The 15,903-nt window shown below is 44.1% G+C and overlaps 1 protein-coding gene across 6 annotated transcripts in view; it reads left to right on the forward strand.

The window, feature by feature from the left end:
- Positions 1 to 15,903, forward strand: part of PRDM16 (PR/SET domain 16) — an 805,072-nt gene that overhangs the window by 728,582 nt on the left and 60,587 nt on the right. For all 6 annotated transcript variants that reach the window (XM_068238856.1, XM_068238853.1, XM_068238857.1 and 3 more), the window contains one exon: positions 4,254 to 4,452. In XM_068238856.1, the coding sequence (XP_068094957.1) occupies positions 4,254 to 4,452 (199 nt within the window). The remainder of the gene's footprint in view (positions 1 to 4,253; positions 4,453 to 15,903) is intronic.

A 15,903-nucleotide genomic window follows, 5' to 3' on the forward strand; every position in this document is an offset into this window, starting at 1 on the left:
CACGGCGGCGATGTAATCGCAGCAGGTTTTGTCGGTATCCATCACATGATATGACGTGATCGGAATCCTGGAGACCGTGTCAGCATTACAGCGCCATGGAAGAGTCTCTTCCATCTTTTCCATCAGCCCTCTTCCACCACTGTGTGGCACTGTAACGCTTACATGGGCTCCTGGATCACAATCACATGTCATGTGATCGAGACCCAGAAGACCTGTCGGAAGTTCAGAGCCGCTGATAGATGAGGAGAGGAAGCCATCCGGAACAGGTTAATATAACTGCTCCCTGCACTAGGCAGCCAAACACGATATGCCGGCAAATAGAATTGAACTACATCCCAATCAGCAGCTGATACCCCATTTTACATGAGAAATCTATTCCTTTTCACAAACAGACCATCAGGGGGCGCTGTATGGCTGATATTGTGGTGAAACCCCTCCCACAGTGTGATGTCAGCACCTCACAGCACTCAGGAACTGACATCACACTGTGGGAGCCTTGTTGCATTATGGGAAACCACAGCTGTTTACAACTGCCAAAAAAAGCAAGCAGCATCTCCTTCCACTGACAATGGGCAAACATTGACTACATTATTTATACATAATTATTGTAAAAATTACGCCCTTTTTTATTACATTATTTTCACTGGAGTTCCTCTTTAATATCAGGTTGATGTTTAGATCAACTATCAATTACACTTCCGTAGCATTACAGCAGGAACAAGCATGCATCCAGCAAATAATTAAAAGATGCAAGAACCATCAAAACCAAAACCCATCCTAGAAACTAGCATTCCACCCAAACCAAACAAACATGATCACTGCAGCACCTGCTATATCATAAGTTGGACCAGAGTTTGGCCAACACAAATGAGATCACTAGACACACAGTATATGTGTTCAAAGCAGTGCACTGCAATATAGAAGAAACCAGCACCCATTATATTGCTGATCACGGTCCTGCCTGGTGCTCTGGTGGACTGACCTCTTTGCACCTCACATACGAAGGGAAGTGCGGCCAGGAATCCTTACACTGCATTCAAAGCAGTGCAATGGCATGATTGATTCTAATGAACAAGTGTAAAGATCCACGTGCATGTGTGGTAATATACCTTGACAGTTACTTATTGGAGAAGAGAGTTTATGAATGTGAACGATACAAGCTATTCTTAGCCTCTGAGGAAGCGGTGGTGGGCCACGAAATATGCATTAGGCAAAAAGGCAAAAAAGATTGATGTAGTAACTTTATTAGAGATTAGATGTATGTAATGTATACATCCTACACTGATTGATTTTATGGAATATTGTGTTTTGCAAAACATAATTTGAACAAATGTGGAAATTTTATATGGAATATTTACATGTTTTATATTATGATATTAACTTGTTAAAAGCCACAAATGAGTTAACTCACTTTAAGATAAGTGCACTGCTTTTGTCTCCAGTCGCCAGAACTCCCTGTGCTGTAAATGCTTGGAATGCTTTGATCTCTCTCTCTCCAAGCAGAAAACATAGAAACTGAAAGCAGAAGTCCTATTTTGTCTCACACTGCCCCCTAGTGACATGTGGCCATAAATAGACATTACAGCATTATTAATTAGAAGCTAGGAAATAAATTGGCTGGTAAAGGGTTAAACTGATGGTGTGGGGCATCGAGATCTAAAAATCAGATCTGGGTCAGTGTATCAGCACAATGGGCAAACAAGTATCACTTTCTGGATAGAGTCAGCCTCCTATAATTCTTACATTTCAAGTTTCCTTAAAGTGTAACTGTCGGGCATAAAATCGAAAATCAATTCTTTATTTTTATCTGGTAAACAAGCTTCTTTATTTCCCCTCAGACTTAACTAATGTACAGAAGCAAAAAAGGACAACCCAGCATGCCCTGCAACTTCCTTTTGCGGCAACGTACCAAATAAGAGTCAGGTAAACTGGGGAATGATCATTTATAAACAAGAAAAGTAATAAAGATTTTCACTTTTGGATTGCCTGGTTAGCATCCTTATTACTTGTTTAGCAGATAAAAATAAAGAATTGATTTTTTTTTTATTTTATGCCCGACAGTTACACTTTAAAGGTATGGACGCTGGGAAGTGGTGGAGTTACAATGGTGGAAGCACCTCGGCCCCTAGATCATAGAGTCCATCTAGAGCCCCCCAGTTCAGCAGCCAAATTAGCTCTTTATTGGTGCTGTAGTGATAAAGTACAGTAGTGAGCAGGTGGTGGGAGTGGCAATCAGTGTAGAGGCACGTTCCTAGGCTTTGCCAAGCAGCATGCACAGTAGTGAGCAGGTGGTGGGAGTGGCAATCAGTGTAGAGGCATGTTCCTAGGCTTTGCCAAGCAGCATGCACAGTAGTGAGCAGGTGGTGGGAGTGGCAATCAGTGTAGAGGCATGTTCCTAGGCTTTGCCAAGCAGCATGCACAGTGGTGAGCAGGTGGTGGGAGTGGCAATCAGTGTAGAGGCATGTTCCTAGGCTTTGCCAAGCAGCATGCACAGTAGTGAGTAGGTGGTGGGAGTGGCGATCAGTGTAGAGGCATGTTCCTAGGCTTTGCCAAGCAGCATGCACAGTAGTGAGCAGGTGGTGGGAGTGGCGATCAGTGTAGAGGCATGTTCCTAGGCTTTGCCAAGCAGCATGCACAGTGGTGAGCAGGTGGTGGGAGTGGCAATCAGTGTAGAGGCATGTTCCTAGGCTTTGCCAAGCAGCATGCACAGTGGTGAGCAGGTGGTGGGAGTGGCAATCAGTGTAGAGGCATGTTCGTAGGCTTTGCCAAGCAGCATGCACAGTAGTGAGCAGGTGGTGGGAGTGGCAATAAGTGTAGAAGCATGTTCCTAGGCTTTGCCAAGCAGCATGCACAGTAGTGAGCAGGTGGTGGGAGTGGCAATCAGTGTAGAGGCATGTTCCTAGGCTTTGCCAAGCAGCATGCACAGTGGTGAGCAGGTGGTGGGAGGAGCATGAGGCCACCTGCTACGGTGGATGTAAATTAGCAATTGGCTGAAATGTGGCCAATTGTTATTCCCCAGAGGGTGGTGCTATACGGGAGTGGAATGTCTGGTACTGACTTCGGACTCTCTCTAGAACCAAGCATAGACAAGTGTTTTAGAACACAAAAGTCTCAGGTCTGTTTGGGGCCCTAACGCATTACAACTGGCCATTGTTCATTTTACAGGGCTCAGGACAGCACAAAGCCATTTTTCTCGTTAATACAATTGCCGTTCTTTACGCTTGACCTTTTGATCTCTGCGCTTCTCCTTCCCTCGGATTAATCAACAGCTTGTTCGTGATTTTGCGTTACAGTTTTGTGTGTTTGGCTACGTAGTTCCTATTTATGGTTATTTGCATAGGTTTACGCTGGAGAGTGCTGGATATTTTAATACATTGCATGCTTCGTAGCCCATTGCCCCGGGGCCGCAGGAATTGAGCACAGTAGTTAAATAGATGGTAGCTGGGCAGGGAGCGCGATGCTGAAATGCTGCTATCACAACTTGCTGTGTGCCAGCGTCGCGTGGCAAGCTTGCCAGTATCAATAAATCCACACCGAAAAGCTTAATTACCGTCTACCTTGGGAGTTAATGAACCCAGCGACATGCCGAAAGTTTGCTCTAAGCTGTTTGCATAGGAACGAAAGTTTAATTGCAGAAAAATGGTTTAAGTGCAAAGTAGTTAAATTCCTTAAGAAGCCACTGTTCTCTCAAATGCTAAATGAGAGGAGGCGCGACTTCTTCCCCCCCCCCCCCCTCTTCCCCCCTGCTCCGCCGAGGAAAAAAAAAACGTATTTTTGGAATATTTACAACTGGGACCCAATTGTTTAACTTGGCAAGGCAGTCAGGATGCTGCTTCATAAACGTATTAACAGCTGCCCTTATGTGAATTTGTTTGACCTTGGCGATAATCATTTATTGTATATATTATGCTATTAATGTTTTCTCCCTAAGCAGTCTCTTATCTCTAACGGCGATCGGCAATTGTTGTCTGAAGTTCATTCGCTGAACAATGCAACCACAGTCTTACGTCTTGCGTTTGTTAGATGCAAGGAATTTAATGCTACACCAAAGGTTTTACAACTTTTCCCAGCCGTTCTCTGAGCCCTGAAGAGTGGCTTTAGATGCAATATTTTCTAACTGTATTTCATATCAGGAGCGCTATGAGTTTCTCCAAAAGATAAAGAGCAGTTTGCAAGGTCCAGATACATTGGTCTAGGGACAGGGTTTCTCTTTGCTTGGCTGATGGTCCTCTGATTTGTTTCTCACCTTGCAGAGGAGCATACGTTTCGCTGTGAAGACTGTGACGAACTTTTCCAGTCCAAGTTAGACTTGAGGCGGCACCAGAAGTATGCCTGCAACACGGTAAACCACATCTACGAGTCTTTGAGCGAAGAGATCAAGCAAGAGGGTTTCGACAACGAACAAGTACATGAATGCAAGGACTGCGAGCGCCTCTTCCCCAACAAATACAGGTAAGACTCACCCAAGACTAAGTGAGTCCAATCCCTTGCTTATTTTATTGGTTTATTGAAGTTTGTATTTATTGCTTTCTCGTAGATCTTTTTGCATGTTATATTATAGGCTGGGATTTCATCATGATCTGTGGCTAGATGGTGTACTTGTTAAGGGCCTCTAACACAGGAGACCAGGATTCGAATCTCGACTGTTCAGTAAGCCAGTACCTGTTCAGTAAGGAGACCTTGGGCAAGACTCCCTAATACTGCTATTGCCAACTGAGCACCCCTAGTGGCTCTGGCGCTTCGAGTCTGCCAGGAGAAAAGCATGATATAAATGTTTTGTCTTGTCATCATCATGATTGTAAGCTCTTCTTGGTGCCGTTTATTGACATGGCAGGTTTGCAGTATTCTCCCCAGGCTCTTTTAGGCGGGTGCTCCACCCGGCTATTTTTGGTGACCACCCGGCTGTTATCAGCTCACCTCCTGTAAGCAGAGAAGCGGCAGCCCTGCATTCTCTCATCTCATCCCACCGGCTATTTTTTTATGCCACCCGGCTACTTTTTCATGCCACCCAGCTGGAAAAAAAATTCTGGGGAGACCACAGGGTTTGTGTAGAGTATAGCCCCTCTCCTTGAAGCTTTAGAGTTTGTATGTTCTTCCTATGTTTGTATAGGTTTCTTCCCACATCCCAAAGACATATCCTATCCCAAATACATATTATAGCGCAAATCATCTCTTACAATTACAAAAAAAATTTTTAACGTTTTTCGCCCCAGGGTCTCCAAGCATAGTGCGAAAAATGTAAATGTCTTTCGAAAATGTCTAGGGATAGAGCCTCTTGGAATGTGTGAGGGAGTTCCACAGAGTTGGGATTGACCTTTGAGAAGTCCTGCACAGCTTATGTTAATAAGCAGATCCTGAGACTTAAGGTGGCCATACACTGGCCCGATTCCCGGCCGTTTCGACAGCAGATTCGATCCTGGGATCGAATCTGCTGCCAATCGTTCGCGGTAAACGCCGCCGACGATCCGATTTCCTCCCGAAATCGGATCGGTCCGTCGATCGCGCCGTGCGGGAAATTACCCTCGATCGCCCGCGGGTAAAGTGCGCGTCGCTAGCGGCGGCCGATCCGATGAAAAATACATTACCTGATGCGGGCTCCCGGGCGTCTTCTCCGCATCTTCTCAGCGCTGCACCCGCTCCATCCCGGCGCTTCCTGGGTCACTGCAGTGACCCAGGAAGTTCAAATAGAGGGCGCTCTATTTGAACTTCCTGGTCACGGAGTGACACAGGAAGCGCCGAGATGGAGCAAGAACAGAGCGGTGCAGCGTGGAGAAGATGCCCGGGAGCCAGCTTCAGGTAATGTATGCGCGGGGGGAGGACAGGCGGCAGGAGCAGCTGAACAGATTGTGATCGGTTTCAGGCTGAAATCGATTCACAATCTGTTTGCAGTAAAGGCAGCCATACGATCCCTATCTGATCAGATTCGATCAGATAGGGATCTGTCAGCTGGTCGATCTGATGGCACATCGACCAGTGTATGGCTGCCTTTAGCTGGGTTTGAGGAATGCACAGGTCCAGCCGTAATTTGAGGTATCTGGAACCCAGATTATTACAGTCAGCATATGGTAAATGGAATTACCTTAGGTAGATCATGGTGTGGTACAAGATGGATGACAATGGCCTCAATTCACTAAGCTTATCTCCTGTCTTTAGTAACGTTTCTAGAGTTTATCACCATGGTGATAAGGCATGTAGTATTCAGGAAACATTTTACCTCAGGCAAACCTAAAGTTAACTCTTCTGTCCTTAAGCTAAGGTGAAATCTCTAAAGTTAACTCTTCAATCCTTAAAATAACTCCAGAATTCTAAAGTAAAAGACAGGCTGTTAATTAACTGCGTGTGAAAAGGAGGTAACTTATCTACAGAGGAGATAATTTAAGGACTGAAGTGATAAGATAACTCTCTCTCACTGTGAAACCTTATCTCTACACCTTAATAAGGCAAGATCAATGTGTGGTGGTAAGTTTTCTCTTGCCTTATTATCCCCAGCATGATCTTAGTGAATTGAGGCCAAAATCTGTCTATATTAATAAGGTGAAAGAATAAGGATTTCTCAACAGCCGATGTTGTTGTGTGAGTGTTGGCTTTCTGTCAGGCCTCAACCCCTACACAGGTGTTTAAGGAACTTGATGGGTCTTCTAGGCCTGGCTTGAAGATCTTGACCAGGGGTGCTCATTTGGTAGATCATGATCTACTGGGAGATCCCAAAGGAAACTGGGTAGATCCCACGCCGCCCAAGTGTTGTACGCATCATACTCTTTGACTTGGATGAGCTTATTGTGATCTGCTCTCCTGAAGTTTTGTATAACAGTGTAGAGGATTATGATGTTGCAGGGGGGGGGGGGCATACATTTGAAAGCAGCATGTGCTACTGCTGATTACAATTTTGCCGGATACCGAGCATGGTATTGTAAGCATGAAATTATGACTCTATTCAGTCGAGCACTGTTCTATTTGACTTACTGAGGAGGGCTATGATATGCATCTAATTGACTGGCGGTTTGTGGAAATCACTGATTGACTGCCACTGTGCATGTGCTGCAGTTGTGGCTTGCACCTGCAGGTAGGTGCCTACACCCACAACATGACCAGACCACAGGACATGATCATTCTCTATTACACTGTATACATAGAATGCTGCACCCGCAACATGACCCGACCACAGGACATGATCATTCTCTATTACACTGTATACATAGAATGCTGCACCCGCAACATGACCCGATCACAGGACATGATCATTCTCTATTACACTGTATACACAGAATACTGTATCCGCAACATGACCCGACCACAGGACATGATCATTCTCTATTACACTGTATACATAGAATACTGCACCCGCAACAAGACCCGACCACAGGACATGATCATTCTCTATTACATTGTATACATAGAATACTGCACCCGCAACATGACCCGACCACAGGACATGATCATTCTCTATTACACTGTATACACAGAATACTGTATCCGCAACATGACCCAACCACAGGACATGATCATTCTCTATTACACTGTATACACAGAATACTGTATCCGCAACATGACCCAACCACAGGACATGATCATTCTCTATTACACTGTATACATAGAATACTGCACCGGCAACAAGACCTGACCACAGGACATGATCATTCTCTATTACACTGTATACACAGAATACTGTATCCGCAACATGACCCAACCACAGGACATGATCATTCTCTATTACACTGTATACACAGAATACTGCACCCGCAACATGACCCGACCACAGGACATGATCATTCTCTATTGCACTGTATACACAGAATACTGTATCCGCAACGTGACCCGACCACAGGACATGATCATTCTCTATTACACTGTATACACAGAATACTGCACACGCAACATGACCCGACCACAGGACATGATCATTCTCTATTACACTGTATACACAGAATACTGCACCCGCAACATGACCCAACCACAGGACATGATCATTCTCTATTACACTGTATACACAGAATAAAGCACACGCAACATGACCCAACCACAGGACATGATCATTCTCTATTACACTGTATACACAGAATAAAGCACACGCAACATGACCCAACCACAGGACATGATCATTCTCTATTACACTGTATACACAGAATACTGTATCCGCAACGTGACCCGACCACAGGACATGATCATTCTCTATTACACTGTATACACAGAATAAAGCACACGCAACATGACCCGACCACAGGACATGATCATTCTCTATTACACTGTATACACAGAATACTGCACACGCAACATGACCCGACCACAGGACATGATCATTCTCCATTACACTGTATACACAGAATAAAGCACCCGCAACATGACCCAACCACAGGACATGATCATTCTCTATTACACTGTATACATAGAATACTGCACCCGCAACATGACCCGACCACAGGACGTGATCATTCTCTATTACACTGTATACACAGAATACTGTATCCGCAACATGACCTGACCACAGGACATGATCATTCTCTATTACACTGTATACACATAGAATACTGCACCTGCAACATGACCCGACCACAGGACATGATCATTCTCTATTACACTGTATACACAGAATACTGCACCCGCAACATGACCCAACCACAGGACATGATCATTCTCTATTACACTGTATACATAGAATACTGCACCCGCAACATGACCCAACCACAGGACATGATCATTCTCTATTACACTGTATACATAGAATACTGCACCCGCAACATGACCCAACCACAGGACATGATCATTCTCTATTACACTGTATACACGGAATACTGCACCCGCAACATGACTCGACCACAGGACATGATCATTCTCTATTACACTGTATACACAGAATACTGCACCCGCAACATGACCCGACCACAGGACGTGATCATTCTCTATTACACTGTATACACAGAATACAGCACACGCAACATGACCCGACCTCAGGACATGACCATTCTCTATTACACTGTATACATAGAATACTGCACCCGCAACATGACCAGACCACAGGACATGATCATTCTCTATTACACTGTACACATAGAATACTGCACGCACAACATGACCCGACAACAGGACATGATCATTCTCTATTACACTGTATACATAGAATACTGCACCCGCAACATGACCCGACCACAGGACATGATCATTCTCTATTACACTGTATACATAGAATACTGCACCCGCAACATGACCCAACCACAGGACATGATCATTCTCTATTACACTGTATACACAGAATACTGCACCCCCAACATGACCCGACCACAGGACATGATCATTCTCTATTACACTGTATACACAGAATACTGCACCCGCAACATGACCCGACCACAGGACATGATCATTCTCTATTACACTGTATACACAGAATACTGCACCCGCAACATGACCCGACCACAGGACATGATCATTCTCTATTACACTGTATACACAGAATACTGCACCCGCAACATGACCCGACCACAGGACATGATCATTCTCTATTACACTGTATACACAGAATACTGCACCCGCAACATGACCCGACCACAGGACATGATCATTCTCTATTACACTGTATACACAGAATACTGCACCCGCAACATGACCCAACCACAGGACATGATCATTCTCTATTACACTGTATACATAGAATACTGCACCCGCAACATGACCCAACCACAGGACATGATCATTCTCTATTACACTGTATACATAGAATACTGCACCTGCAACATGACCCAACCACAGGACATGATCATTCTCTATTACACTGTATACACGGAATACTGCACCCGCAACATGACTCGACCACAGGACATGATCATTCTCTATTACACTGTATACACAGAATACTGCACCCGCAACATGACCCGACCACAGGACATGATCATTCTCTATTACACTGTATACATAGAATACTGCACCCGCAACATGACCCGACCACAGGACATGATCATTCTCTATTACACTGTATACACAGAATACTGCACCCGCAACATGACCCGACCACAGGACAGGATCATTCTATACTACACTGTATACACAGAATACAGCACACGCAACATGACCCGACCTCAGGACATGACCATTCTCTATTACACTGTATACACAGAACACTGCACCCGCAACATGACCAGACCACAGGACATGATCATTCTCTATTACACTGTACACATAGAATACTGCACCCGCAACATGACCCGACCACAGGACATGATCATTCTCTATTACACTGTATACATAGAATACTGCACACGCAACATGACCCTACCACAGGACGTGATCATTCTCTATTACACTGTATACACAGAATACTGCACCCGCAACATGACCCGACCACAGGACATGATCATTCTCTATTACACTGTATACACAGAATACTGCACCCGCAACATGACCCAACCACAGGACATGATCATTCTCTATTACACTGTATACATAGAATACTGCACCCGCAACATGACCCGACCACAGGACATGATCATTCTCTATTACACTGTATACATAGAATACTGCACCCGCAACATGACCCAACCACAGGACATGATCATTCTCTATTACACTGTATACACAGAATACTGCACCCGCAACATGACCCAACCACAGGACATGATCATTCTCTATTACACTGTATACATAGAATACTGCACCCGCAACATGACCCAACCACAGGACATGATCATTCTCTATTACACTGTATACACAGAATACTGCACCCGCAACATGACCCAACCACAGGACATGATCATTCTCTATTACACTGTATACACAGAATACTGTATCCGCAACATGACCCGACCACAGGACATGATCATTCTCTATTACACTGTATACATAGAATACTGCACTCGCAACATGACCCGACCACAGGACATGATCATTCTATATTTCACTGTATACACAGAATACTGCACCCGCAACATGACCCGACCACAGGACATGATCATTCTCTATTACACTGTATACACAGAATTCTGCACATGCAACATGACCCGACCACAGGACATGATCATTCTATATTTCACTGTATACACAGAATACTGCACCCGCAACATGACCCGACCACAGGACATGATCATTCTCTATTACACTGTACACACAGAATTCTGCACATGCAACATGACCCGACCACAGGACGTGATCATTCTCTATTACACTGTATACACAGAATACTGCACCCGCAACATGACCCAACCACAGGACATGATCATTCTCTATTACACTGTATACATAGAATACTGCACCCGCAACATGACCCGACCACAGGACGTGATCATTCTCTATTACACTGTATACACAGAATACTGCACACGCAACATGACCCGACCACAAGACATAACATTCTATATTACACTGTATACACAGAATACTGCACCCCCAACATGACCCGACCACAGGACATGATCATTCTCTATTACACTGTATACACAGAATTCTGCACATGCAACATGACCCGACCACAGGACGTGATCATTCTCTATTACACTGTATACACAGAATGCTGCACCCGCAACATGACCTGACCACAGGACATGATCATTCTCTATTACACTGTATACACAGAATACTGCACCCGCAACATGACCCGACCACAGGACATGATCATTCTCTATTACACTGTATACACAGAATACTGCACACGCAACATGACCCGACCACAGGACATGATCATTCTCTATTACACTGTATACACAGAATTCTGCACATGCAACATGACCCGACCACAGGACGTGATCATTCTCTATTACACTGTATACATAGAATGCTGCACCCGCAACATGACCTGACCACAGGACATGATCATTCTCTATTACACTGTATACACAGAATACTGCACCCGCAACATGACCCGACCACAGGACGTGATCATTCTCTATTACACTGTATACACAGAATACAGCACCCGCAACATGACCCAACCACAGGACATGATCATTCTCTATTACACTGTATACATAGAATACTGCACCCCCAACATGACCCAACCACAGGACATGATCATTCTCTATTACACTGTATACACAGAATACTGCACCCGCAACATGACCCGACCACAGGACGTGATCATTCTCTATTACACTGTATACACAGAATACTGCACCCGCAACATGACCCGACCACAGGAGGTGATCATTCTCTATTACACTGTATACACAGAATACTGCACCCGCAACATGACCTGCCCACAGGACATGATCATTCTCCATTACACTGTATACACAGAATAAAGCACACGCAACATGACCCAACCACAGGACATGATCATTCTCTATTACACTGTATACACAGAATAAAGCACACGCAACATGACCCGACCACAGGACATGATCATTCTCCATTACACTGTATACACAGAATAAAGCACACGCAACATGACCCGACCACAGGACATGATCATTCTCTATTACACTGTATACACAGAATTCTGCACATGCAACATGATCCGACCACAGGACGTGATCATTCTCTATTACACTGTATACATAGAATGCTGCACCCGCAACATGACCCGACCACAGGACATGATCATTCTCTATTACACTGTATACACAGAATACTGCACCCGCAACATGACCCAACCACAGGACATGATCATTCTCTATTACACTGTATACATAGAATACTGCACCCGCAACATGACCCGACCACAGGGCATGATCATTCTCTATTACACTGTATACATAGAATACTGCACCCGCAACATGACCCAACCACAGGACATGATCATTCTCTATTACACTGTATACACAGAATACTGCACCCGCAACATGACCCAACCACAGGACATGATCATTCTCTATTACACTGTATACATAGAATACTGCACCCGCAACATGACCCAACCACAGGACATGATCATTCTCTATTACACTGTATACACAGAATACTGCACACGCAACATGACCCAACCACAGGACATGATCATTCTCTATTACACTGTATACACAGAATACTGCACCCCCAACATGACCCGACCACAGGACATGATCATTCTCTATTACACTGTATACATAGAATACTGCACCCGCAACATGACCCAACCACAGGACATGATCATTCTCTATTACACTGTATACACAGAATACTGCACCCGCAACATGACCCAACCACAGGACATGATCATTCTCTATTACACTGTATACACAGAATACTGTATCCGCAACATGACCCGACCACAGGACATGATCATTCTCTATTACACTGTATACACAGAATTCTGCACATGCAACATGACCCGACCACAGGACGTGATCATTCTCTATTACACTGTATACACAGAATACTGCACACGCAACATGACCCGACCACAGGACATGATCATTCTCTATTACACTGTATACACAGAATTCTGCACATGCAACATGACCCGACCACAGGACGTGATCATTCTCTATTACACTGTATACACAGAATGCTGCACCCGCAACATGACCTGACCACAGGACATGATCATTCTCTATTACACTGTATACACAGAATACTGCACCCGCAACATGACCCGACCACAGGACATGATCATTCTCTATTACACTGTATACATAGAATACTGCACCCCCAACATGACCCAACCACAGGACATGATCATTCTCTATTACACTGTATACACAGAATACTGCACCCGCAACATGACCCGACCACAGGACGTGATCATTCTCTATTACACTGTATACACAGAATACTGCACCCGCAACATGACCCGACCACAGGACGTGATCATTCTCTATTACACTGTATACACAGAATAAAGCACACGCAACATGACCCAACCACAGGACATGATCATTCTCTTTTACACTGTATACACAGAATACTGCACCCGCAACATGACCCGACCACAGGACGTGATCATTCTCTATTACACTGTATACACAGAATACTGCACCCGCAACATGACCCGACCACAGGACATGATCATTCTCTATTACTCTGTATACACAGAATACTGCACCCGCAACATGACCCGACCACAGGACATGAACATTCTCTATTACTCTGTATACACAGAATACTGCACCCGCAACATGACCCGACCACAAGACATAACATTCTATATTACACTGTATACACAGAATACTGCACCCGCAACATGACCCGACCACAAGACATAACATTCTATATTACACTATATACACAGAATACTGCACCCGCAACATGACCCAACCACAGGACGTGATCTTAACACAGATCTCTTACTATTCCACTCGATACATAAAATACATGACCTGGCCGCTGCACTTGATCACTATACAATTTATACCTTCATATTGAGCCCACATATAGTATTGAGCTGAATATGATTGTAATACAATTCTATTACATTTTAATTACCATTCTTAAATACTGTTTTTCCACTCAGCAGGTCATCAGGCTATTGGGCCAATTCTATTTTCAGGTCTTCAATTTTCCATGTTTCGCTGCACAAAAACGAATTTACTTTGTACCAGTTTTACTGTCTGTGGTTTTTCTCCTACTTTATTCGTAATAGTTTTCTTGACTTTATAAATGTAATATTCACTAAGTGCTTTCTTTCCCATGTATGTTCATATTGGATGATTCCATTAGTATAATAAATTATCTGACATACGGCTAAACTTTCTTCTGCTTTCCATCGCTATAGTCATGTGTGAACGTATTAGCGAGCTGTAAGCGTATAAACGGTCTGATCACCATAATCTCGCTGTTTTCTTAGCCATGGACATAGAAAGAAATAACTTGGAGTATTTGGGCCTTTTATGTTCCTTTAGCCTGGCTGAATTGTCTCTTCTGTCAGAAAACCCTCTTGACCCTTGCTACCAGCATTCTAGGTCAGATTATGGACCCGCCACTCCTGGGGGATATTATCTGCTTCCCGTGTGCAGCAGTAAATTGACAGCCATGAAAAGAGAACTGGTCTGTTTACGGAGAAAACTTTTGTGTTTAATGGTCTGTAACCAGTATTGACTTATTGGCTTATTTGCTGTCTGTATGGTTTCTGTACAGCGATTAAAACCTTAGCTGCTTACGTGCAATAATTGAGATGTAGCTCTCAATAACTCAGCCAGCATAGCCGTCATTTGGAAACTGTCAGACTTTATTGGAAAGGTTCAAGGCAGTTCCGTCTAGTGGTGATCCCAAATCATGTGAGTGGAAAGGGCTTTGTTGAGGCCTCTGTTTCTTTGGGGCTCGACACTAACAAATACTACAGTAATGGAAGGTACTGTCTTCATCTCGCTAACTTCAGTTGTTGTGCCACTTGCAGAGCCTTACCATAAGGCACTGTAGGCTTGTGCCTACAGATGCCTGATGATGGAAAGGTGGCTCACTTCCCACCCCGAGTGCCTCCTTCCCTATGCAGATTCCTGATGAGAGTATAAATGAGAGGTTACTCACCCTGCCCTTGGTATTCCACTGGTAAGCTCTCCCTTCAGTCAGAGGCACCACTAGCTACTTAATACTGAGGTTCCACTAGCTACCTAATACTTGGGGGCACCACTAGCTATTTAAAGTGAACCTCCGGACTAAAAATCTACTCAGCAGAACTGAAAAGGCTTGGTGTTTCTTTAACAGTTTCACAGCATCAGAACTTTGTTTTTCTTACCAAAGCATCATTTTTAGCTGAATTTTTAGCTAAGCTCCACCCATCAAAGAAAAAAAGCCCGGGCTTTTTTTCCCCTGATGCTGTGCAGAGCATGATGGGATTTCCAATGTTATTCACGTTGCCTAGCAACTGGGAGAGGTGCTCAGGACACAGGACAGTTGGAACTGTGTCTCATGCTCCCTTTCACCTCCTTTCAACCAAAAAGATGGCTGCCCTCATGAAATCAAACATTTGCCTGTTCTTTTAAAACAGTGTGGGTAAGATATTATATTGCCTATCTATTTTAATTAATATAACTAATGTAACTTAATGACAGTATGTTTAGGCTGCAG

This window comes from Hyperolius riggenbachi, chromosome 6 (assembly GCF_040937935.1).
Source record: "Hyperolius riggenbachi isolate aHypRig1 chromosome 6, aHypRig1.pri, whole genome shotgun sequence".
Classification (NCBI taxonomy): Eukaryota; Metazoa; Chordata; class Amphibia; order Anura; family Hyperoliidae; genus Hyperolius; species Hyperolius riggenbachi.